The sequence below is a fragment of the Cimex lectularius genome, unplaced genomic scaffold (assembly GCF_000648675.2).
Source record: "Cimex lectularius strain Harlan isolate CLEC.00 unplaced genomic scaffold, Clec_2.1 scaffold87, whole genome shotgun sequence".
NCBI classification, from domain to species: domain Eukaryota; kingdom Metazoa; phylum Arthropoda; class Insecta; order Hemiptera; family Cimicidae; genus Cimex; species Cimex lectularius.
The window spans coordinates 462,378-489,957 of record NW_019392768.1 but is presented as its reverse complement, the minus strand read 5'-3'; the positions used below and the strand labels follow the sequence as shown (position 1 = coordinate 489,957).

Here is a 27,580-nt window from a genome sequence, read left to right as displayed (position 1 = left end):
TTACAAGGAAGTGTTAAATTCCCCAACGAAGTTTCGTACTTCATAGAAAATCATTAAGTAGACTATGAATATTTAAAACAAATTCTTGAAAAAATCATGACATATCAACAAAATGAATTTCTGACACAGTTTTTTTAGACAACTTTTAATTTTGACTGCACTTTTTTTTTAGTCAAATCGGCAATCTTGTATGGCGTATTGAAATAAATAAAACATATTTTGTTACATATTGTGGGTGGTGTTTAGTGAGTTAATTAATGATTATTTGGAGATGGTGAGATATGGTCTGCTGTGACGTAGATTTTAGAAAAACATTTTCTTTATCGTGCCAACGTTTCGATCTTTATTGAGATCATCTTCAGGGCCTAGGATTTATAAACATTGTTCAAATTTTACAAAAACATGTAGGATGTGAAAAAAAAATTTATGAATAGCTCATGTCATTCTTGTGTCTCACTGGCACTCTCAACACGACACACAATAATAACACATCTACACGGAAAACAAAAACTTTGAGTGAGTACAAATTCTTTGTGTGAATCTAAAATTTTTAGCATTGTATAAATTCATTTTTTTGTCCCATCCTACATGTATTTGCAAAATTTAAACAATGTTTATAAATCCCAGGCCCTGAAGATGATCTCAATAAAGATAGAAATGTTGGCACGATAAAGAAAATATTTTCATTGCGATCTAACATGGAATAACAGTGGTATAGGCTACAACGGGCACGGAAAATTTAAATAGCTCTTGCAATATGTTAAATGGTGGGTTTGTCAAAATATGAACGACATTTGACTAGGTATGAAAACACATAGACACACTTCCTTCCACAACTCGGATACGGGGTTCCAATAATAGACATATCCAAGGAAAATTTTTACTACTCCATTGCCACCAAGTTTTTACGTGTTACAAGTTTTTCACCTGATGTTCAGAGACGCCACTGGCTTGTTGATTGTCAGGTAACTAACTACAAAATTTAAAAATGAAAAATAAATACATACAAATAAATAACCATTCATTTACTTGGTGTAAAAATTACTTGTTTGGATCAGTTGCAGGCACCCCAAACTTCCCCAATTAGTGAGGAACACTTTTTTTAAATGACAAAACAAACATTCGAATTGTACTGTAAAACTTCATTTTTAAAAAAATGTTGTCTCAGTATAATCAAAGCATTATTAACATCAGAAAAGTACTAGTTAATATTGACAAATTTTTGCAATGGTGTTGCAAGCAGGTTGCTTAGACACTTCTTAACATAAGCAGCAATTCTATTAGAGCATCATGATTATTTTTTTCTCTTTTCCCTCTTAGACCTGTCTGTTTCTTTTTCCCCTTCTGTCTTTCTATCAATCTAACTCTAACATTTTCACACACATTCTCTCTCTCTCTCTCTCTCTCTCTCTCTCTCTCTCTCTTTCTTTCTTTCTTTCTTTCTTCAGGAACTGTGGTCGGTTGCTTGGGCACTTCTTATCATCCTCAGTCTTCAGTAATGTTCATGCAATTTTTTTCATTTTTCTATCTCAGGTTTTCTCTATTTCTTCTTTCTCTCTCTCTCTCTCCTCTCCTCTCTTCTCCTCTCTCTCTCTTTTCTCTCTCTCTCTCTCTCTCTCTCTCTCTCTCTCTCTCTCTCTCTTTTATGCCATCTATATATCCCACATCCGGTTATTGGGAGGAAACGTAAATTATCGAAAATCCCAAGACCATCGGGACATTTTGGCCATTTGCGTGGTGAACATGTAGTTAGTTCGGTCGTTTCCGAACTATCTGGTCCAGCTACCGATGCTGTTTTGATCTGTATTCTGTGTTTGGTTTATGCCCATACAAAATGTCATTCCAATGTTGTAGGATTCCACATTTTACTTTGGCAACCATAGAGATATATTATTATTTTTTTTTTTTTTAACAATTTGTACAAGTCATTGTTATTTATCGATCGGATAGGTTCTGTGTTTTTAACCTAAAACGGAAATTCGTTTTTAATATCCGCCTCTGCGGAAAACAAGCCGTTAACATGCTCGTTCAGTTCCAACCGGACAATTTAACGCTGGCAATACACATTCCCAGTGCTGTAACAAAGCACTTTTAATGTCACTCATTTTCTCTGGTTTTCTAACAAAGATTTTCTTGTATTCCCCCCAAACACAAACAAAAAATATTAATAATCGTCTTAGGTGGATCGTGGTAGAAAGCATGAAAGTTTACACACAGAAGGCACCCCTACGGAATAGAATCACAAAAGAATATTATTGGATCTTTCATCAGGGCGGTAAAAAGACTCCGAAAAATGTAAAGAAGGGGGCCTTTTTCTTGTTGAGGGAACAAAACAGCATCCACCCCCTTAATCCCTTTTTTTCTCTGACATTTACCATTTTTGTTTTGTCTCCTTTATTTTATTTTAATTTATTTCCATTGCGGTTTACATTTACATAACTTTTTTTTAATTAACTTATTCACTGTAGGCCCTCTATCTAGCTATCTATCTATATCTTTCTGCCTCTTTATCTATCTAGGTCTATTTCGATCTATTTAGTTTACTATCTATATCTGATCTATCTATGCGTCTATTTTCCTATCTGCCTATTTTCTACGCCTTCCTTCTCCTTTTCTTCGATTTTCTCTCTCTCTCGCTCTCTCTTTCTCGCTCTCTCTCTCCCTCGCTCTCTCTCTCTCTCTCTCTCTCTCTCTCCTCTCTCGATATAGATATAGATGAAGATATATATATATATATATATATATATATATTCTTCTCTCTCTCTATATATATACACTTTTCGCTTTTACTCTTTTCTTCCTCTCTCTTTATTTTTATTCTCCTTTATTTCTTGTTCCTCTTTACTTTTACTTTTTTTCTTTTCTTCTCTCCTCTCCCTTTCTTTTCTTCTCTTTCCCTCTTTCGATGTCTCTATTTCTTTCTTTCACCCTCTCCCTCTCCCTCTGTTATTTCACTTCTACTCTACCATCTCTAGCGCGCGCTCTTTATTTCTTTCTTTCTGTCCTTTCTGTCTTTCTCTCTTTCATATTATATGGATTTATCGGCTTCTCTCTGTATTTATTTTTTCTCTCTTTCCTGTCTTCTCTCTCTCTCTCTCTTTCTATATANATATCTATATACATATATATACATCACTATCTCTGTCTTTACTTTTCTCTCTTTTATTTCTTCTCTCTCTCTCTCTCTCTCTCTCTCTATTTCTATCTCTGTCTATGTATCTATATATCTATCAATATCTCTGTCCTTATTTTCTCTCTCTCTCTCTCTCTCTCTCTCTCTCTCTCTCTCTCTCTCTCTCTACCTCTACCTCTATCTCTATCTCTATCTATCACTATCTGTGTCTTTACTTTTTCTCTCTTTCCTTTCTTCTCTCTCTCTTTCTCTCTCTCTCTCTCTCCCTTTCTCTCTCTATCACTATTGCTATCTCTGTCTTTACTTTCTCTCTTTCAATTCTTCTCTCTTTGATATTATATGTATATCTTTTATCGCAGCTGACTCCCCGTCTCTCTTTGGCTTTCTTTCTTTTTTCGTCGATTCACATAGTTAACTTTGTATTGATCGTATATAAGATCGATTGAGTCCGTCGTATTTCTATTTCAGCAGTTGTTTTTTTTTTTTTTTTAGTTTTTTTTTAATATTTAGAGAAATAAAGTATAAAGTGTGTATTCATATTTTCCATTTGAACTTCTATTCATCTAGAAATTATCATTTATGATGGCAATAATTTCGAAGACGGAGAATTCGCCAACATTGTCCGTGATTAAATCGAAAAGCAATTTCTCTACCATTTGAAGGTAGTGAAGTTTCAATAAGTAAGTTTTTTTTAAAAAGCCTCTGATCCATAGGTTCAAAACGCCCCCGAATGGGTATACGGAAGCTTTGGAAGGGAATATAGCGCGTATGCATTATGTATCGAGAAGCCGGCTACAAATCTCCCGTACAACCCTCTGACCTCGGGAACAGCCAAGACTTACGACATGGAATATTCCCGGTCGGATAAAATGTATATGGAAGAGGATTCTATCTGTATTCGTTGGCTTCAAGAATTTTTAAACCGGTCTTAACACGCCCAAAGACTACACGAATTTTTAGAAAGTGTACAATTTTTAATATTTGTTTTTATGAAAGGATAGCAAGAAAAGTACACCGCCGGAATTTTTAATGTGTAATTAAATGAATTTTGTCTCTTTCCAATTATTATTTAATATTTGGATTTTACACCCGGACTTTTACAAGGCTTATAATGGAAATTACATTTCAAACTTCTGATAATTTACGAAAAACAGAGAAGAGTTGCTATGAAAGTAGGTAAAGAAGTTATTTAAGTAAATAACAGTTATGAGCTTTTGTTTATAGTTTGAGGAATTTATTTTGCGTTATAGAAACAACTGGCAACTCCTGAAAAGTACAGCTTAATTATCCAAAAGGAAGCTTTTGTATCAGTAAAACGCTCACGTTCGAGGGTGGGAAAGTCATTTACATTTCGATGCACTCGCCCTTGGCTGTGCCACTATTCTCTCTCTTTTTTACGCTTTTCAAACAAAACGGTAAACGTTTCTTTGCCCATTCGTGATAAAAGTTTTAAAAAAATGTTTACGCGTTTGTTAAAAAGCCAGGTTTCTGTCTTAATTCTACGGATGAAAATTTATATATTTAATTGCCCTCTCACAAGGCGTGTGTAATAATGAAATAAGCTCGAATGGGCACTCCGGGATTAGCTCTGTACTCTGGATAATCTTATTTTTGGAAATTGTGTTCTCGCCAGCTAATTGCAAGGGGCTCGAGGAAGCAATTCCGCCTGGCTTCACTGTTGTCCAGGATGGTATAACCGAGCGCCTGACTGATGACCAGTTCCGCAATTATTTGTCCATCTCTCTTCTTAGGGCAAACAGTTTTTTAAATTTCAAACAGAATAATGCAATAGCAATGTTTGGCGGCACAAATCCGCCCCTGGCGGGTTTTAGACCACTTTCAATGCTCTACAATTTAATAATTAGCAAATAAATTATAACGATGATCTGTCTAGTCTCGGCTGTTGAATGAGTGCCATGTTAGTCCAATAATTAATACAATTAATAGTGTATTAATTATTGTATTAGTGTAATTAGTGTATTAATTAATAAAAATCAAACAAAAAGAGCGAGAATACACGCCTACATTAACGTATGTAATTTTTATAAACCTTGTTAATTTTTTTATTGAAGTACACAATCCGGATTGTGTACTTGTTTAATTTTTTTTTTCATTAAAAAATTTAATCTTCTAGTTCACATTAACAATTTAAATATATCGTATTGGGTTTGTTAGGCGTGTTTATTTCTGCAGATCTTGTTGATTTTGTATATTTTTTAATTTTTTATTTATTTATTTACATTTAAGTTCAGAATTCTTCCAGTTTCTGCTTGAATATACTGAGAATTCGATAGCCTAAGGTTTTAACAAGGTTTATCTTTCGTATTCATTCTTAAGTTTATTAATTTAATTAATAATAATAAAACAAAAAGAGCGAGAATTCACGCCAACGTTAACGTATGTAATTTGTCTAAACCTTCTTGATTTTTTTTGTTAATTTAAATACACAATTCAATCAGTTTCTGCTTTAAGATAGCCTAGGGTTTTAGCAATGTTTGCTTTTTAAATGTATTTATTAACAAAAATTAAACAAAAAGAGCGAAATTATACGCCAACGTTAACGTTAACATGTAATTTTTATAAACCTTGTTGATTTTTTTATTTTATTTAAGTACAAATTCAACCAATTTCTGCTTGAAGATACTGAGAATTCGCTAGCCTAGGGATTTAGCAATGTTTATCTTTCATATTTAGCTTTTAGGTGTATTTATTAACAACATTATATAAAAAAAAGCTAGAAACGTTCTTTAATTTTGTGGTTTTTGACAAAATTTAGGTACGGAATTCATCAAGTTTATGCTTCAAGATACACTGAGAATTTTTTCGCCCTTAGTGCCATGTACCGTATTCATGTGTGTGTGCGTGTTCACGCGCGTGTGTATTTCTTAACGAAATTCGAACAAAAACAGCGATAATTAGCGGAGCGTTAGTGTGCGTCATTTTCATAAATCTTGTTTGGTTTTGTACGGTTATTTTCAAAATTTAAGTAAATCTTGCGGTTGTGATCTGAGAATTTTCAGAATCTTCAGACTCTAACATAATTCGTTTCTATCTTATTCAATTTTTTTAGATATATTTATTTACAAATCCCTAAAATTTATACCAATCTTAAGTTTTATATTTTTTATAAATTGTGTTATCAAAGTTGGTTTTTGGAGTGTATTTATTAACAAAAACAGCGAGAATATGCGGGCCAACAATCTTTGTAATGTAAGTAACATTATATTAAAACATTGGCTCATTTCTGCTAGCCTAGTGAAAATTAGTTCACCTAAGGTTCTAACAAAGTTGAATTCAGTTTTTTAGGAGTATTTATTATTTTAAAATAAGCATTTATAGGCCAACGTTAACATTGATAATTTGTATAAATTTTGTTTGATTTTTTTAGTTTATTTAAAGACAGAACTCTTTCAGAATGTTTCCGCTTGAAGATACTAATAATTCGTTCATCCAAAGGTTTAACAAAGTATATCTGTCATATTCGTTTTTTAGGGTTTTTTGACGAAAAACAAATAGAATGTAAGGGCCAACAAACATTTGTCATTTTCATAGATGTGGTTCGATTTTCAAAATTTGAGTACAGAATTCTTCAAAACCCTGTTTAAAGTACCTAAGAATTTCTTGAGCTCTGTTTTTAAAAATGTTTATCCACCATATTTATTTTTTTATTTATTAATTATCTATCTTGTATTTCATAAACTGTATTTGCAAACTTGTATTTTCAACACAATTTACATTCCCTGAATAATCATTATTAACTCTCAAGCAAATCATGGTTCAAATGATATTCACCAACTAGAAACATCATTGTTGTGCTATCTCGTTATAACTTACTTCTAAATTGTAAGACTAAATTCTCCCTCGATAAATAATAAGGTAATTTTATGAAAATCCAGTTTTGTTTAGAAATGTAAAGTACAAAAATTATAAACATGGTAAATTCGTAATAAGAACAACTTGTCGCTATACTCTCTTAAATTTGTACTTAATAATACCCCTAGAAAAAAATATAATAGCAAAAATCAAAAATTTGTAAGTAATGCCGAGTAAGTACAAATAAAAACGTGAGATAGCACACTTTATTTAAACAACGCTTTCGAGGTGTGACGATTTTGATTAAGTACCCGTATAAACCTCTTATAAATAATTCATTATTAACAGAGACACGTAAGGGAAACGTAAGTAAATAGACACTGGTGGCAGCACGAAGGAGCCGGGGTATAAATGCTTAATTCGCCTTGGGAAACAGTGAGACGTGGGTCCTCCCTAGGCTTGCATATGGAATATCCTTGTGCGATATACATTTAAGAAACCTTGGTTGATTTCTTAGGAATTCTCTGACGAAAACAATGCAAATTCTTAAATCCGTCAACAGAAGATGCAAAAAGAGAACAAATAGAATAGGCTTTAATATTAAAGTGACTGGGGTTAAATAAGATTTTTGACATATCGACTGAAAAACGTGTTTTTCGTTGATTTCTTGTAAAAAAAATAAATAATTAAATCTTAAATGTCTGCCCAAAGCAAAAATAATTCAGATAAATCTTTGGTACAATCATGGTAATGTTCAGGAAAAAACTAAAAATATGTTAATTGAAATCATCGAGATCTAATAGGTCTAAAATTGGGTTTTATTTAGGATTTACCCTTGAGGTACTCAGGATTCTTAAATATCTGGCCAAGCCAAACATTCAGAAATGTCATTGGTTCAATCGTAGTGAATTTTCAGGGAAAACTGAAAAATAAATTAATTGAAATCATACAGATTTAGCCTTTTCAAGTTATCAGCGAAACAAGTTCACAAGCCTTATTTTCTTCACTTATATATCTATTGAATATATTAAAAAATACAAAGATACAAAAGTTTTATTGTATTAACGAAACAAAATACAATTTGTATCAGTTAATACATGAAAAAAAAACTCCTCAAAGTCATAGTCATTAACAGTGAGGAATTTTGTTATATTACATGTGGTACATTATTAAAAAAGTTTACAGCCCAATATTTACAAGAGTTTTCACATATTGTAAGGTTCAGCCGCTCAGGAACTATTTTGTTACTTTCTCGATTTTTTAAGTCTCACTTTGTTTGTAACAGTATATTACACATTCTAAAATATCCATTATATTTAATGTTCTATTGACCAAATTACTTCTTTCAATTAATTAATCTTTTTATGTAAAGTTTTGGTTGAAATGAAAAAGTTAGTGACGAGCGGGATTCGAACCCACGACCTTCAGCCGCTGCTGTAACACTTGAGCTATCTTGACTTCGATCCACTCGGACACCAACTCCCTATCAAAAAGAAAAATGGCAAAAAGGAGGGAAAATTCAAAAGGGTTGAGATGGGGAGTTGGTGTCCGTGTGGATCGAAGTCATGATAGCTCAAGTGGTCAGAGCAGCGGCGTATTTAGCCGGCCGTGGGTTCGAATCCCGCTCGTCACTAACTTTTTCATTTCAACCAAAACCTTACATCAAAAGATTTAATTGTAAAATATATTAGCTGGGCAAAGTCAAAATGTTTAATTTAGTAAATGTATTCATACATCGTTAAAAATTAACCTAATTTGTGACTGATATCTGCATAGTTAGGCCTGGGTAAAGTTAAAATCCAAAAGCTTTTAAAAAATTTATTTACGCAATGCTGTAGGTCGAATTACCATGGAAAGCGGAAACAAACTTTGTTCATAGTTGATGTCTCTTGCTTACGTGTTTTAAATTATCGTTCCATCAATTTTAATAAAGCGGCAGTTTCACTTTTAAAGGCGACGCGCCTTCGGCCAATTACCGGCCTACGTACATAAAGGAAAGTTTAGTCAAAGGCTTAGGCTGTTACTTAAGCCGTGAATGCCGGTTCAACAACATCCGAGAACCTTAAGTTAATATAATCGCGAGTAATTGACTTGACCAAACTAGCATGAAATTGATTCGTACCTCAGGGTGCGCTTGAGGAAAATGGATTCCATTAAAAAAAAATTTTACGATTGTCAAGCCTGTCAGTTTTGTGTAACTTAAAGCTTATTGTGCGCTTTTTAAAACTACAATTTTATGTTTGAGATAGTTTATTGATACCTTTAGCTGTCGACTGAAAAGACGGAAAACAAAATCTATGAACTATAGAAAAGCTAGATCAAGAATCTTTTCGAAGATAACTACAATTAAAAAAATAGGTGGATGTGGCTAGATGTGTGGCCCACCTGAGAGGAAACAGATTCGACAGGGCCGTATCTCGTCGACGACGTCAAATACCCAGGAGTACGAAATGTCAGTGTCATCGCTGTCCTTTTCACCGAAATGATAGTCCTCTCCGTGATCCATTGTTCGATTCATTCCTCTCCCCCTTTCTTCCTTCCGATGTCACCTTCAGCCACCCCTGGGTTAAATGACGACTTCAGACGATACCTGTTTTCACCCCTTTTTCGAGAAAACTTCGCCGTTCCATAACTAACTTTCGATAGACCCTGTCCGAGAACTTTTTTATAACTTGCACCTCAGGCGAGGGAAAACCGATTTTATTTCTTGTGAATTATTGTCAAATATAGTGAACACCTTTGAACTATTAACTTTTAAATAAAACCGAGGGAGAAAAAGAGTATGATTCTGATGCGTGTTTTTACTTAGCTTTTTTGCCAAACATTTATTTTACACATGCATAAAGTAACAAATTAAATAAATTAAAACAAAAATTATTTAAAACAGAATAGAGCATGCAGTGAGGCTCTCAGATAATGGTTCAAAAGAATCAAAAAACTCCCTGAAATTTTACTGCGATGACACATGTTCATCACTAGAGCTTATAAAGACACAAAGAAACTTTGTGATTCTAAAGGCAAATATATATCCCATGATTAGAGAAACGATGTTTTCTTATATTTCGACCTCAACAGTTTTATGATTTTTCCTTCTTGAAGGTGGGATAATAGGTCAGACTCCGAAATTTTTAACGTTTTAATAATTAAAACGTTTGTTCGGAGTCTGAATATGTACCACACTGGGTCTTTTTTTAAATAAACTGTTATAAAATATTAATGACTGACGACCACTGATTTAACCACTGTTAACTCACCTGAGTCGAAATGGCTATTCTCTAACTCTAGGAGGGGAATAAGGAGGCTGATAGGTATCCTAACGGGCCATTGCCCCTTGAGAAGACACCTCTTCATAATGGGTACTCTACCAGACCCCTTCTGCCGCTTCTGCGAAACAAAAGAAGAAACGGCCCGACACTACCTCCNTTTTTTTTTTTTTTTTTTCAGATGACCTATAATCCCACCTTCAAGAAGGAAAAATCATAAATTGTTGAGGTCGAAATATAAGAAAACATCGTTACCCTAATCATAGCAAATATTTACTTTAGTCTTGTGAATTTGTCGTTTCTTTTGCAACGAATCAAAAAGTACGAGTTTATCTTTGCCGAATCGGCTCAGAGGAAAAGATCAGTAAATCATATTTTAACTAAGACTTTTAAATCATTTTATATTATTTATTATGTGTGGTGATTAGTGACCGTTAATCGATGATTATTCAAAAATCGTGAGATGCGGTCTGGTGTGATGTAGGTTTCAGAAAAAAACATTTTCTTTATCGTGCCAACGTAATAAATATGACGTAATCTACAAAATCAACTGTTTAAACTGTCCGGCAACTTACATCCCAATATCTGGACAAGAGAGTAAAAAACATCTATGATTGCAAAAAATCCTACAAGACAAACACTTTAAGTGAGAAGAAATACTTTGATTGAATATAAAAAAATATATTTTGCATTGTGTAAATTCACTTTTTTAGCTCCTAAATGTATTTGTTAAATGTAAACAATGTTTGTAAATCCCAGGCCCTGAAGATGATCTCAATACAGATCGAAACGTTAGCACGATAAAAAAGAAAAGGTTTTTCGAAAACCTACGTCACACCAGCCCGCATCTTACGATTTCTGAATAATTATTTATTATGTTCACCCACCATTCGGTTTTTTTTTTATTCAAGGGTAGGGGGAGAATAACTGATGAGAATTTGAGGAAATAAAGGGTTCTGGGTGCAGAGGTCTGGATAATGGTGGGTGATAAGTTTCCAAGGACCTCTTTAGTCCCTACATAACATTAAGGGGCCCTTCAATTACGAAGCGGTCTACGCCTTTCCCTCCGACTGCTTTCCTAATGACGTGAGGATTTCACAGCCCTTTCGACGCCGAGAAGGTTCATCCGGAAGAAAATTGACTCTGTCAAAGAAAACGAATTATCCTAAAAGAAAACTATGTTTCATCATTGAAATACTGTAGATGTGGAATGTAGTCAAATAGTTCTCTTTGGTTCAAAAAATACAAAAAAAGAACCATATTTAGCCTGGTTTTGTTTATTAAACCCATAGTATTGTATTATTGGGTTGTCCGGAAAATAATGCAGGATTTTAAGTTTTCATTAAAAAAAATCTATATAAAATATTCTGTTTACGTTTACAGGATTACTCNGTATGGGAAATTATTTTGATTAAAGAACATTGCTTTAAAGTAACTAGTTTCTTTTTTTTTGTTTAATACCAAAATCCTGCATTATTTTCCGGACAACCCAATATATTCATATTTCAAGCAATTCCGTTTATATTGTCACACTGACGTTCACTAAAATCCTATTTCTTTATTTTCTCCTAAACGATTTTCTTAGACATCATACATAGTAACTCAGACAAATATGCCATTACAACATTATAAAGTTACAAATATAATTATACATTGACACATACATACACAGTAGGCACGATTTTTACAAAAACCATGGAAATACTATTGCAGACAAAGATATTCACGTTTTATATGTTTTCATGCTTTCCATCTCCGTCATAAAGGCAAGGGTTTTCATTTGTGCCGTCAATAGCCAGTATCAACTTAAAAAATAGTCCATTTATGTTTACTGTCCTAATTGACCATATTAATTATTTCAATCGATTATTCTTTTTATGTAAGGTCTTGGTTGAGATGAAAAAGTTAGCGTCACGAGCGGGATTCGAACCCACGACCTTCCTAAGTCGCTGAATCTTGATGACAACACGACATTTGAAAAATGGCAAAAAGAGTGAAAATTCGAAAGGTTGTAGGTTGAGATGGGGAGGTGGTGCAGATGGAAGTCACGGTAGTTCAAGTGGTTAGAGCAGCAGGATATTTAGCCGAAGGCCGCTCGGTTTTTATTTTCTTCATTTGTATTAGAAAAACAATTTAAACGCACTGTTTTAAATTTGATGCCCTAAACAACCCCATTTGCGTGAATCAGTGTTGCTTTCAGTGTTGCCACAAACAAAACAACGGGAAAACAGTTTCCAACTGTTTCAAATCTCCCCCCACCTAGAAAATGTTAGCTAGAGGAGCGGGGTATCTAGCCGAAGATCTTGGTTTCTAATCCCGCTCGTGACACTGACTTTTTTTTATCTCAACTAAAAACCTTAATTAATTGAGTTATTAACTGGTCAAGCGGACCACGAAAACTAGTGAATTTAATAAGTTAAAATGAAGTATACTTTCACTAAAGCTCTCCGTGGCCATTTTATTTGTCGCCGAGAATCAAATAAATTACACGACATTTGAAAAATGGCAAAAAGGAGGGAAAATTCAAAAGGTGAGGTTGAGATGGGAAGTTTTTGTCCGAGTGGATCAAGGTCACGATAGCTCAAGTGGTAGAGCAGAGGCGTATCTAGCCAAAGATCGTGGGTTCGAATCCCGCTCGTGACACTGACTTTTTTATCTCAACTAAAAACCTTAATTAAATTAAAGTTTTTATTTGCATTCAAACACCTCTTTAACGTACTAAATTAAATACGAGCTCAACTGAAAACCCCCTTCATTTTGGAATCAGTGTTGCCCACAGTGTTACCAAAAGAAGGGAAGGAGGGAAAAAGAGTTTTACACCAGCCCCTCAGAAATCAAATTTTTCAATTGTAGACATTATTTGGATAAAGATTCTAATCAATATTTGTATTGTAATTTAATTTGATAATACGTAACTAATTTCCGTGTATGCTTATCAATACTGTATAAATAACGAAATAAATTAAATTTATAAGACGTTTTTCCAGAATTTTTTGTTAACTGTCTTCTTGGTGGACATTATTTTGACAATTACATTATACATGTGCTAAAGTGGCCTTATTATTTTTCATTTGTTTTTTTCACCATAGTAATTAAGCTATTTCTCTGTTTCAGCGGGCGCCACTCCAGCCGACCAGAAACAGAACGGTCGGCCGTCAACAGCTAAGCAAGGTGAGTCCCTTTAATTTTCCCGTTAAAATCCCTTGGAACTCGACAACCCTGGCAGGAACTCGACAAATTAATATTTCACTTTTCATCATCGAATCCACTCCTCCAAATAGTCACTAATCATAAATGATTTTTTTTTCACTCTCTTTCTTTACTCTGCATTAATCCGTTTGAAATGTTGGAAAGGTCTCCACTGGTTTGCAGAATGCGCAAGCCCTGTGTTCAGCCAAGAGAGGAGACATCGTCAAACGAACGGTATTCCATCGAATTATTGTTTATCTAATCACGTCTGTGAGTTATGGCCTGTTTTGAAAATGCCTAGTTGTGTTTTAACGTTTTTCTTCTTTTTTTCTCTTTTTTTTGTGTGTGTTTTTGGCTTTTCAAATAACCATCAGGGATATCGAACGTTTTTCTCCGTCCCACCACAATGGTTTTCGCAGGATAAACAAACCGAAATGACGGACTTCCAATCTTCCAGAGTAAACAAGCCATATCAGGAGCGGTGTTTGCCCTCCTTCTAAGATTTTCAAAGGAAAGGATACGGTTTGTCCCAGAGAGGTACCCATTCCCTGATAAACAATCTTTTGATATTCCTTACTATCGTCTAGTTCTTTGCTCACAACCTTAGGGAAAATAATCGAAAAACCATCGTCTTATTTGCAGTTGTTCTTTTAGCAATAGTCGGCCCCTCTTCAATATTTTTTACAAAATTCCATTTTATATATATAGCATTTCTTATCCTTGGTAAAAGTGCTAGGCGAAAATCTCAATTATCTTCATTATTTGTAGAATATAACTTTCCTTTGATTTGTCTTTGATATATTCTCGTAAATATACCGCAGGATGACTGACTCATATTGAAATTTTAAACTTTTCCCTCCATTTGCAGTATATTATATAAAGGATTCATTTAAAATCAAGGTGATGAATAAAGATCATATCCATTTTTGCTCAGACAATCGAATAAATGAACTACCTTTCATTTTATCCAATGCCAATTTCAAATCGTTTCTGACAGTGGGGATATATATGAATATGTTAGAACATAACAATCGATTTGTTTTTTTACGAGGATAAGGGGATCCATTTTGAGTCATATCTCTTCTAATGGTTTTGCTGGAAGATTTTCATATCTTTATTGATTACTATTATTAATTATAATTATAATTATTAATTATTAATCTTCTCAGGGGTATGGTATCATTCTCATCTTTATTCTATATCGAACAAGAATGACTTTCTAAATACCTCTTTTCTAGCTATTTGCAGGATAGTTGCATAGAACCTGCTACGATTTCGCTAAACAACCCTACTTCCATAAATCAGTGTTGCCTACAATGTTGACAAAACAAAGGATTGAGGGAAAAACCGCGTCTCCTATTTAATCCCCCCCCCCGAAAAGACAAAAGTTTACAACATTAAAATTCTGCTTAGGTCGTCATTGCGCAGAAGCAATATCATAAATAGTAAAAGAAACGAAACTTATTATTCGGATGTTCGGTTTTTATACGTTTTATTTACAACTATGGATAAAATTTGGCCCAGATCGACATTGCCCAGGGGAACCGGCGGTGGTCCCGAAATACGTATAGCCCATGAAAAGTTGATCAAGGAGATTATGAAATACCCCACCACATAAACTTCACAAATAGTAAAACAAATGCGTATTTTTATTTGGAAGTTATTGGATTGGTTTTTGTTGCTTTTATTTACATTACAAACAACTTTTATCGCACTATTCTAACATAGACGTACTAAACAATCCCACTTCCCAGAAGCAGGGTTGCCTCCAGTGTTACCAAAAACAAGGGATAGAGGGAAAAACTGTATCACCCGTTTAACCCCCCCCCCTCGAATAGGCACAACTTAACAATTGTGGACAAAATTTAATTTTAATTTAATTCCTCTTAGTTTACACGACGACAATCTAATCTATCGAACAAAAACAAACTTATAATATACAATACGCTACTACAACCAATTTGGACCTAACCTAATATCCCATTTTCAATGCTCTTAGTGTAAAGATCACTTGTAAATGTACTATATGTCTACACTACCCTCCAAAACAACCTTAAAATCACTGCTCTTAAGAGCAGTTGTATCATTAATGTCAATCTCATCTACGGTTACATTGTACCTCTCAGAACGTAGCACCATATTTTGTTAGTAGGTGTGTGGTGTTTCCTCTGCTTCTTTGCAGAATCTGCACTTGCCATATTGGGTTATGCCAATTTTCTTAAGATGACAGTTTAGTTCGCAGTGTCCTGTCAAGAATCCTATTAGACTTCGTAATGTTTTCCTACTTCCGTTAATGCATACTTTTACCGCGTTTCTTCCAAATTTTGCTAGAAGGTTCTTGGATTGTTTGTGTCCAATGAGTGAGTTTCATTGTTCCCTCATTTTGTTTAAGGTTATTATTGATAGTGTGAATTCCTATGCTACAGAAGGACTCGGGTCGTACCGGTATTGCAGTACTTTTCTCGAAGGGCGGCGCCCGTTGCCTTCTACTCCCAAATTTCCCAGGGAGAACTTTGTTTTGCATACCTAAAGAATTTATTATGTTCTACTGTAACCTCCCTCGCCCAAACTTTCTCCAACAATGACCGAATCTATTATTTGGAAGGATGGTTCAAGAATTGGAGGATTAAACTCAATGAAACCAAATCCCAGGAAATAGTTAGTTCATCACCTCTCCTCCAATACATTACAACTCAGTTCCTTTTCCAGCAATTAATGTCGTCCACTATTTGGGATTTGGCATCGATAAAAGACTTTGAACTGTTCAAGCTCCCTACATCGAATCCAACCTGACCTTCCCACAGACCTCCAAATATCGCTTGTCCTTGAAACCGGAATACGTCCATATAGAGCCTCCATAAAACCTTCGAACCTGATCGCAACCCTTTTAGCCCAACACCTTTCAACCCGACAATCATCTAAAGTGCCAATGGTTTCGCAATTTCTTACCTAGAGAGGGAAGTGAATTACTTCTCCTAAGTTACAGACAACTAAGTTACTTTTAGCGCTCTGAAGCTGTTGTAAAGTAACATAACAACAAGTAAATAAAAAATTAAGAGCGATTTGCTGAAAAATATCTATAAATACAGACCATTTGTAGTAGTGAAAAGCGTTAAATAGTAACGAAATGTCGAAATGAGAAGTTAATGCCCGAGGGGATCGAAGTGGTAGAGGAGCGGCGTATCAAGCCGAAGGTCGTGGGTTCGAATCCCGCTTGTGACACTGACTTTTTATTTCAAGTTAAAACCTTAATTAATTGAATGTTATTAATTGGTCAAGCGGACCACGAAAAATAGTGAAGTTAAATAGTAACATTTTAACCCTCGTCCCCGACACCCTACGGTCATACGAAGAGGGTAGTGCCCTCTTAATTACCTATCATTTCCTATTTGATTTATTTCAAACTTTTCAAGTGGCTCTGATCGAAAAATAAACACTGTTGATAAAGCACTTATTATTGTTTGATAATAACGATTGATAATTAACATTCAAATATGCATGGAAGTTTTCATTTTGCTCGTCATTTCAGGATTTTCGTTTTAATTGGAAAGCTAACTTTTTTGAATAAACAAATACATCCTTATTGCCTTTTTATTTTTAATTAAGTGTTTGATGAACCAGGATCCGATTCGTGACCGATATCGACCGGGTGAGATTCCTCGTTAACCCTTGTTCTGTTTAAAGATATCTTTTTGTGTCGGTTCTTGATTTTATTTACCTCCTTTTCTTTTAATTTTACAACCGGCTTGATGTTGAAACGCATATCCGTCCGGTAATTAATGTTTCTCCAATCTGAGAAACCCCCTTTTGCCGTCTATTGCGTGGAATTAATGCCTCCAAAGCGAGATAACACTGTGGTTTGTTCTCTCCAATATTTATTGTCCGCATTTAACCAAGTCTCGGTATCGATTCGGTATTTCGAATTGTTCTAATGCATGGGTACATACTGTAATTTCGCTTAGAATAACCGTCTTGAATTTTTTTTATGATTTTACAGGTTCAAACAATGCATTAATGCAACACCTTTATAAGTGGTAATCAATAACAAAATATCAAAATCAGCCCAATCCAATATAAATACAACAGAGCATAGTGTAATAAATTTATTCAGGAAATAATCAAAGTAATTTTAATTGCAATAACGGCCGTATTCATCTTGTAAAACGCATTGCGTTGACCATTGTCCAAAGGGTTTTTTGCTCAAATGTCTCCATCGACCAAAGCCTCCTCCCAGCTTAAGTAGCAACGATTTTTTCCCCGATTTTACCAACAAAATAGACCCCTTATTTGCATTAAAACAAAGCAGCTTTTATTTCTCCTCACTAATGCTAACCACTTGTCCATGATTAATGTCTTATCTTGTCTAGAAGTTTATTTTCAGGTTCTATCCACAGAAATGTCTTCTTTATTTTAAAAGTCATAGAAAAATCCTTGCTGTCCAAAAACACACTTCCATTTAATAAGAATATAATTTATGATTATTTAGAGATCGTGAGATGCGGCATGGGGTGATGTAATTTTAGAAAAACATTTTCTTACAGAAAAAAGTATTTCTTTCCATGCTTACATCCCCATCCTTTAAAATCAAACATATAAATAAAAAAATTAATATCTCACTAACACACTCAACACGACACACAATAGTGACACATCTACACAGAAAACCCACATTTTGAGAGAGTACAAAATAATTTGATTAAACCTAAAATTTCTAGATTGTGTGCGTCATTGTATAAATCATATTCACATCATACATGTAGTAAATATTTGTATAATTTAAACAATGTCTATAAATTCCAGGCCCTGAAGATAATCTCGATAAAGATCGAAACGTTGGCACGATAAAGAAAATGTTTTTCTGAACCTACATCACAACAGATTTCATCTGACGATCTCCAAATAATCATCAGTTAACGGTCACTAAACACCACACAAATATAATTTATTTTTGGCAGGCAATAATCAAAAGTATTTTAAAACACCACAATTTTTCAGTAAACAATTATTCCTCCCATTTGAAGAGAGAGAAAGAATGAGAAAGAAAGAAGAATTGAAAGAGAGAAAGTAAAGACAGAGATAGTGATAGAGAGAAAGAGAAAGAGAGTAAATGGAGAGAGAGAAAGAGTAAAAGAGTGACAGAGAGAGAGAGAGAGAGAGAGAGAGAGAAACAGAAGAATTAAAATAAGAGAAGTTAGAGAAAGTGTGAGATAGAGAGAGAGAGAGAGAATAAAAGATTGAGATAGAGAGAGAGTAAAAGAGCGAGAGAGAAAAAAAATGAGAGAGAGAGAGAGAAGAAAGTAAAGACAGAGATAGTGATAGTGATAGAGAGAAAGAGAGTAAATGGAGAGAGAGAAAGAGTAAAAGAGTGACAGAGAGAGAGAAAGAGAGAGAGAGAGAAACAGAAGAATTAAAATAAGAGAAGTTAGAGAAAGTGTGAGATAGAGAGAGAGAATAAAAGATTGAGATAGAGAGAGAGTAAAAGAGCGAGAGAGAAAAAATGAGAGAGAGAGAGAAAGAGTAAAAGAGTGAGAGAGAGAGAGAGAAGCAGAAGAATTAAAATGAGAGAGAGAAGATAGAGAAAGTGTGAGAGAGAGAGAAAAAAATGAGAGAGAGGGAGAGAAAAAAATGAGAGAGAGAGAGAAAGAGTAAAAGAGTGAGAGAGAGAGAGGGGGGGAGAGAGAAGCATAAGAATTAAAATAAGAGAAGGTAGAGAAAGTGGGAGATAGAGAGAATAAAAGAGTGAGAGAGAGAGAAGCAGAAGAATTAAAATAAGAGAAGGTAGAGAAAGTGGGAGATAGAGATAGAGAGAGAGAGAGTAAAAGATTGGAGAGAAAGAGAGTAAAAGAGTGATAGAGAGAGTGAGAGGGAGGGAGGGAGTAAAAGAGAGATAGAGAGAGGGAATAAAAGAGTGAGCGAGAAAGATTGAGAGTGAGAGAAAGAGAGAATAAAAGATTGAGATAGATAGAGTAAAATAGTGAGAGAGACTAAAAGTGTGTGTGAGAGAGGGAAGCAAGAGAATGAAAATGAGAGAAGGTAGAGAGAGAGAGAAAGAGAGAATAAAAGATTGAGATAGATAGAGTAAAATAGTGAGAGAGACTAAAAGTGTGTGTGAGAGAGAGAGAGAGAGAGAGAGAGAGAGAGAGAGAGAGAGAGAGAGAGAGAGAGAGTAAAAAGTGAGGTGTGTGTGTGTGTGTGTGTTTTAATAATAGTTTTTTTTTTTTAAATTAATTATACTTTTTAACTAAGGTCTTCAAAAAAGCTAGTGACAAGCAGGATCCAAACTCACAAGATGCTTAATACACCGCTACTCTAACTACTTGAGCTATAATGACTTTGATCCACCCAGACACCACCTCCTCATATCAACTTACAACCTTTTGAATTTTCCCTCTTTTTTCCCTATTTTCAAAGTGGTTAGAGCAGCAGCGTATTGAGCCAGCTTTTTCTTCTCAACCAAGGCCTTAGATAAAACGTATAAGTACTTGATATAATTAATACAGTCAATTATGAGACTTCTCGATACATATATAAATATATAAAACGTTGAAATACTTTTCACAGGTTGTATATTCTTCACCGCAAACCCTCTGGCACAATTAACATAAATCCCACTCAAAGCGAAGAAAGCCATACTAAGCCACAGCCTGATTTCCATGTCATTATACAAATCTGGATTAAACCCTGGGGTCCTTGATACCTTATCAAATTCTCCCCCAGCCCTGGAAAGATTCCTATGTAAATTTTGACAAAACAGAAAACGCCTTTTTTTTCTTTTACATTCAATTCAGGGATTTAATGAAATTTTACCATCTCCGCACTGGTCCGAGTCTAACGAGATACTTAAGAATATGCTAGGCAGGAGAACTAAACAAGTTAGCCCTTTTCAGTTTTTTATAATAGATACAATCTTGACAATAGTTTTCTATAATAGTGAAATCCATCTTTAATTGTTGATTTACCTACTTTGTAATAAATTAAAACAATAAAGTTTAGTGGTTTGCTTGGTGAAATACCATGTCTAACCAACTGTGGTGATGTCTGATTTCAATTTAGTTTGAATGTACTGTCCAAACAAGTTAAATTTCCTTTGAGCTGCTGTCAATTGGTTTACTAATAGCATAAACCGACCTTCATGTCTTAATTAGTATGACTAACTTAGAAGACAAATTTGTTTAAATAAATTTCAATTTTAAAATTATTTAAGTTTCATTTATTGTTTAAAAAAGGTTGCACTATTTTCTTTGGAACTTTCAAAACAGTTTATCTACAAGAAATAAATGGTGGCAATAAAGATGATTAATTTCATCTTCTAATCCGCATTTGTTTTCATTTGAAAATGACCTCAGAATGAAAAGTTTGTTTGACTATGAAGTTTTGATGGGTTTCCTCTGATAGACCGGCTATATAAACTTGTCTTCTTTCTGTCTAATAAGAGTTATTTTTGGGGACAGGGTCCACAGCGAGCGCCTCCACTTCCGGACTCTGGTTCTCTGATGACCTCGGCTTAGAAGGTAAAACCAAGAGAAGCATTAGAAAAACTTAAGCAGCGGCCGTGTTTGATTCCTTTGTGTGTGGTTTATCGGCACATCAGCTCCTACCCGGCGAGAGGAGCTGTTGTGCCTGCATGCTAACCTTTGTCTCCTTCCTTGTAGGCAAAAATAGACTTTTAAAACTTTTTACTATTGGGGGGGAGGTGTGTGAAATAATTATGAATCGACAGATAATTGAGTTAAAGGATGTTAATTTTAAAATATTTACAATTTGCCGACACCCGTGTATCATCAACATATTTTTAAAAAATCTGATTTCTAGACTTAATCAACTAAATAAAAATTACATGTAAGTTTTATTTTAAACTACTTAAGTTTTTTAAAATAGTTTCTGGTTAAGCAAAACGTTTTAAATATTCTGTGCGATTTATAATAAATTTCCATTAAATGAGCTAAAATTTAATTTTTTTTAAATTATCTTGAAATCATAAGGATACAAAATTTCAATGTTTAGCATCTCTTTGGAATGCGATATTAGCAATTTATGTATATATTGATATTAACTTTAAACATATTTTTGAACTTTGAACACCTCATTATTATTAGTTTATTCATTCTTTCGGCCTCTCATTCATAAAATTTCATTTATAGAAATGTCATTTCATACATCTAGTCAAAGAGTTTAGTTATTAGGGATGTTTACACGATTAATTAGCCGCTTCTGTTTTAGCCACTTAGGACACTTAAGATAGAGTAGTGATGGCAAAGAAAAGTGTTGGCACGTAGAGAAATAACAATTCAAAACCCTACTAACATCGTTTTGTATGACCTCCGTTATATACTTTACCTAATATTTTGGCCGGTTCATTTCTTTTTAGGTAAAGAGGGCACCCAAGTCGACCGAGAGGAGAGGCTCAGGCTCCTTAGGGAAAAACAAAATGACGAACGACAGAGGAAACTTGAGGAGCTTAAACAACAGGTTAAATAGAAATTAATTTTTAAAAAAAATGGTCGGTATTTATATTGTTTCTTTTGCTTGTAGGCATTGGCTGCTCAAAAGTTCCGTGAGCAGAAGGAGGAGGAGAGGAGAAGAAGAATGGAGGAGCTGAGGATGCGAGATACGGACAGACGGCATCAGGTGGAAGAGCGGAAGAGGCAGATATGGGAGGCAGAGAGGGATAGAAGAGAAGCCATTCTACGTAAAAATCAAGTAAGCCTAATCAGTTTTATTCTTAGCCTTCAAACACTAATGACTTTTTTTTTAAAGGAGCGTGAAGCCAGGATAGAATCAAAACGAAAAAATGAAAGAAGCCAGATAGTGTTTGCATTCGGAAGTTCGACACCGAGGATGCTCGAGCCTGGAGAAACATCTCCTTACTGGGCGACAAGAAGGTATATCATCGCATCACTTCCAATAACACTGTTTCTAATATTAAATTTAAAACTCAGGGCTACTTCAACGACAAACGTTATGACACTTTCATTGTCAGCGACTCCCGGTCCGTTAACAAGGCGGTCTTCAGAACGGGAATTGGACGGAAGTAAAAAGAGAGCCACTTCTGCTGGAGGGATTGAAAGAAAACCACAGCACGGTAACATTAAACTTCTCACAATTTTTTAAAATATTTTTTACACTTTTATACACACACTTGGCACACAAATATCTGGCATTCCCGACTCAATAACCCACTCAATACCCCCTAAATGTTTTATTGACCAGTAGTAACAGTGTTTTAGTTGGAATTTTGAGTCCCGTTTGCCAGGAGGATGAAATTCTTTGAAAATATATTTTACCCACCTTTTTGTTCACCCTGAGTAGAAACGACCTTGCACCTTTGTGACAAAGCACAGGAAGAAATCCCCTAGATAAATTACACAGTCTTTTGGCGAACAAACATATCAGATTCACAGCCGAAGGATTCCAGAAAGTATGTGTTTTTACAGATCCTCTTCGGATGACAAGCTCTTCGGTATACGAAGTGTTCCATTGGGGTTTGTCCCCAACAACAACAGAAAGATCTTTTAACCGTGATGGTTCGTAGACAAAGAAATCAACGAAAATATCCGCTTCTACTTTTTTCCTTTTTTTTTCTATAAAACTTTTTAGATTTTTGTCTCTTTCTTTGTCTATTTGTTTAAACAAAAACCTTTAATTGTGAAATGTTTTATCTCCTTTCTACTAAAAAAAAATTGTTCTTTGTTTTTTTTTTTGTTTTTTGTAATAATGACATTTTTGTGTTTTGTTTTTCTTTGAACTTGTTTATTTTTTTTATTTTTTATTTTTTTTTTTTTGACGTTTGTGGAATGACTGAAAGATTTTATTTTATTTTAACAAATAAAAAATAACCTTTCCAACAAAAAAAAGTTAACAAGCTTTGTGTCCCAATTTTAGAGGAAGATTTTATTTTTGTGTGTCTTAACGCTTTGGGCTTCATATTATTGAAAATGAACTGAACTCTTGGGCCTGTTTGAATTTTGAAAAAAATAAGTTTATGAATAAGTAAAACAATATACGTTCGAAGTAAAATTTTGGGTTTGTTTTTGTACGAATGATCTTGAGAGTGATAGAATAAGCATGAAACAGCCTGTCAGCTTTATTTAAATTTTGAAAAGTGTGTACAAATAAAAAAAAAAGTGTGCTGGTTTGAGTTGGGTGAGCAAGCTATGTGTATGCTTAATACGAGACTTTTGCGCCAAAAGAATATTACAAATTTTGGTCCGGTTGTGTTGTTTTCACAAAAATATTCTAGATTTTTCACTCACATTCACCATTAGTCAATTTTTTTTTTGTAGAGAAACCACCATTAATTTCTTTTAGTGTAGAAGAGTAGTTTAAAAAATAATAATAATAAAATAAAATGCTTTAAATAAAGACATAAATAATATCAAATTATAAAAGTAATTTCACATTAGAAGTAGATTATTTATCTTTTATTATTTCAACTCTTAACTTAAGGGAAAATACTCATTACAGTATAATGTTTCAGATTTATCATCCCACTTGCATTATTTTCAATCAAGAATTTTTTTGTGGAAATTCTAACGTAGTGTTGTATTTTGTGGAAGAAAAGGGAGCTTGATCAATTGCGGTTTATTTGTTGCTTTTTATTTGTCGGTGGTTTGTCTGGATGTTTTGTTGTTCTATTTGCCCTATATAGATGATACCGATAGCCCGATGGGTGCGACGACTTGGAGAAAAGATGCCGCAAGAAGGAAAACCGACCTTACGCCGACTCTTCCAGCGTCGAAGGATCCAGGAATCAGGACACCGCCTTCAGGGAAAAAGTGCTCTCCAGGTAGGGCCTACTCGATGTCACGTCTGGACATCTTAGCATCCCCTAGACGCCCAAAACTCCCACAGCCTCACGCCCCAATCTCTAAGGGCATCGAGGTCTACCGATCGATGTCGGTCCTCCCAGGAAGTGATAAAGCGCCAAAGAACTCCATGAAAGGCGCTAAAAGCATGCTTCACTTAAGTCCAACACCTCCACCGAGAGCCACTAGGGCTGAGCGACTCAGGAAAAAAGCGAGAGAGATGGCGCAGAAAAGCCCTGAGGCTTCAGGTAAGTTTTATGTTTGTTTTTCAAATTCAAGCACTGACAACTTTATAAAAAGGAAAAAAGACAAATCAAATTTATTATCTAAACAACATTCACTTTGCTAAAATTCTCATGATATATCGGTTTGTAATGTAAGCCCATAGCATTTTTTTTTTTAATATAAATTTATAATTTTAATTTAAATAATTAAATTTTAATTTAATTATAAATTTCTAATTTTCATTTTTTAAATTCCTTTTCAATACGTACAGATAATGAATTTTCATGAGCAAATTAATGACAGGGATGAAAAGCAGACCCTAAATAGTGATGTGGCAGGAAAGCCAGAAACTTTTGGGTGTGACGTGCGCCCAAAAAACCTCATGATGCGTATTGATTAGCGTAGAAATTAATAATATTTGAGTGTGTCCGATACAGAAAATATTTAAAACAAAATCTCTCCATTACAGTTTATTTTAATGATGTTGAACTAAAACAAGAATACTTACTTAACGGGTGATGAATGACCAGTGTGTTGTACTGTCTCACAAATCAAAATTGATGGTGCTTTCTTCTAAAGCAATGATGCCCAAACTATGCGCTGTGGCTGTGCTACAAGGGCACCATGAAAATTTTTTATAAAAAATATTATTTTTATATTTATAAAAAATCTTAAAAAATACCCCTTCCCATTTTTAAAACCCTAAAAAGTAAGACCCTTGTAGCCATCCAATCTCAATATGGATTTTGGCAAGACAGCTTCAATTGTGTGTTTTATATTATTGCCCCAAAAAAATTATTCGCTTTTGTATTTTTGCTATTAAGTGAGTAATCGCTTTTCAAAAGGCAGGTTTTGCAATTTCACAAGAAAGTTAGGAGTTTTGATTATTTATTAAATAAAATTGCATACAAAATAAGAGGTTTAAATATATCTAATGCTTTTCTGAATTGGAAATAAATTACTAAGTTCACACTGAGATAGACCAGTGTTTTGACTTTAGGCGCCATGGAAAAATTCTGATATTTTAAGGGTGCCGGAAACAGGAAACGTTTGTAAACCGCTTTCTAAAGCATTATCACCATTCACACCCTAATTTTTCCTAGCAGCCCGAGCTGTTTTCCTCAATTAATCTCTTTTCAGAGCGTAAAGAGAGTAAAGAACAAAACACTAGAGGATTAAAATTAAATTATTGAAAAATGCTACGGACTTTTACAATCCAATACATCGCTGAAAGCTCCTAAAAGTTACCAAATTATAAAAATAACTATTCTTCATCAGACCATTTTTGCCTTTATATCATTAATTTTTTCATTCTTTCACTCCTTAGAAAACTGGGCGGAATCATTCATAAAGCATAATGTGTTAGAAAAGTTAAATATGGGTTTTTTCTTCCCTTTACATGCTATATTTAAAAACTTCATCTATTTGGTGTAATGTCTTCATCTTTTTAGTATTGTCTTCATGTTAAGTGGGGTTTAGGTTCAATATTTTGTCCTGTTATGTTGGACGCTTAATTCATCATTTTTTAACTCATTGACTGCAAACATATGTGATATATCTAACTTCTAAGCTGCAAATACATTGACAGGCAAAAAATTCCACCCACTTGTAATATAACTTGATTTGTATATATTTTTATATATTAATCAAATTGCACGTTTTTTAGCGTTAAATAATTGAATTTTTGTCTAAAAAAGTAATTAAAAAAATGTAAATTGCTAAGGAAAATGAAAAATATTTAAAAAATTGAAAAAAAAAAGGGACAGACAAAATTTGTTTTAGATTTTTAATTAACATTTCAATATCACTTCCTCCTCTTGCCATAATTACATCATGAAGACACCTCGGCATACTTTCTGCCAGTCTCGAAATATCTCTTTGCTGGAGGTTAGCACATTCTTCGCAAAGAGTCCTTTCAAGATCGTGGAGTGTATCAGGAAGTGGTGGACGTGCGCTTATTCATCTTTTGAGTTTATCCCATAAACGTTTGATGGGTTTCAAGTATGGCGAACAGGCTGGCCAGGCTCAGATTCTGATGTTATGCTGTTGAAGGTATGTTTGTACTATGTGAGCGACATGTGGATGAGCATTGTCATGTATTAGAGTAGGATTGTTGTTGATTTCATAGAGGATAGGCAACGCATGATTTTCCAAAATTTTATCCACATAGCGCATGGCTGTCAAAGATTCTCCACGAACACCAACTATGTGCGACTCTCCACTGAAATTCCCGCATTGAAAAGGTTGACTGGGAAAAATTACAGGCTCCGTACCTTTCATTTCGCCTTCTCCACTCTCTTTCACGCCCATCTGGAGATCGTAGAGCAAATCTACACTCATCTGTTAAAAGTACAGCAGACCAATCATCCAAAGATCAACGGCTGTTCTTAAGCAAATGCGAGCCGTGCAACTGCTTACATTCTGGTCGATTCTTGTCCTCTTACGGGGCGAAAAGCCATCAGTCCATTCTTATTTAATCTTCTTCGAGCAGAGCGTTCAGAAATTTGAACTTCCTGCAGCTGATGAATCGCTTGAACAACAAAGATAATATGCCGGTTTCGCAAAATTCTCAAAGTTAAAAAAACGGTCATCCTGTGGGGTCTGTTACTCTAGGGTGTACAGAACCGAGCCTTCTATGGTAGGACCCAATTTCTCGAAAGCATCTGACAGCGTCTCGCAGTGTTTCGTGGGAAACTCGGATGGCAATAGCCGCATACCTGACAGAACGTCTATCATCAATAAGAGCCACACCACGTGCAACATCCTCAGCACTAAGTGGAATTTTTAAGTTTTATTGCGTTACTGTTTGGTCCTTACCCGAGGGAGTGGATCTTTTCCTTGTTTAGATAAATGAATGAATAATAAACAAAAGAATATTAAAAAAGAAACAATTCTTATATTGAGATATTAACAAAATTTGAAATTAAGGTCGTCGGTTTGGAATTAACAAATTGACAATTTTTCAAAGGAAACTGACTGATTATTATTATCTTCTTTTAAATTAAAAAACAGAAACCATTCTTATATTGACTAAATATTACTACTACTATTATTTTTTTTAAATTAAAAAATGGAAACAATTCTTATGTTGAAATATTAACAAAACTTGAAATTAAGGTCTCAGTTTGGAATTAACAATTTGACAATTTTGT

At 34.3% G+C, this 27,580-nt stretch overlaps 1 protein-coding gene across 21 annotated transcripts in view; it reads left to right on the top strand.

Annotated features, from left to right (window-relative positions):
- Positions 1–27,580, top strand: part of LOC106667768 (ensconsin-like) — a 296,020-nt gene that overhangs the window by 257,218 nt on the left and 11,222 nt on the right. For 6 of the 21 annotated variants that reach the window (XM_014395924.2, XM_014395926.2, XM_014395923.2 and 3 more), the window contains exons 2-10: positions 13,324–13,380; positions 13,564–13,632; positions 20,850–20,909; positions 21,767–21,867; positions 21,931–22,098; positions 22,156–22,280; positions 22,338–22,480; positions 22,833–22,922; positions 24,047–24,451. In XM_014395924.2, the coding sequence (XP_014251410.1) occupies positions 13,324–13,380; positions 13,564–13,632; positions 20,850–20,909; positions 21,767–21,867; positions 21,931–22,098; positions 22,156–22,280; positions 22,338–22,480; positions 22,833–22,922; positions 24,047–24,451 (1,218 nt within the window). The remainder of the gene's footprint in view (positions 1–13,323; positions 13,381–13,563; positions 13,633–20,849; positions 20,910–21,766; positions 21,868–21,930; positions 22,099–22,155; positions 22,281–22,337; positions 22,481–22,832; positions 22,923–24,046; positions 24,452–27,580) is intronic. The other 15 variants (XM_014395929.2, XM_014395932.2, XM_014395928.2 and 12 more) reach the window with 5 other exon arrangements.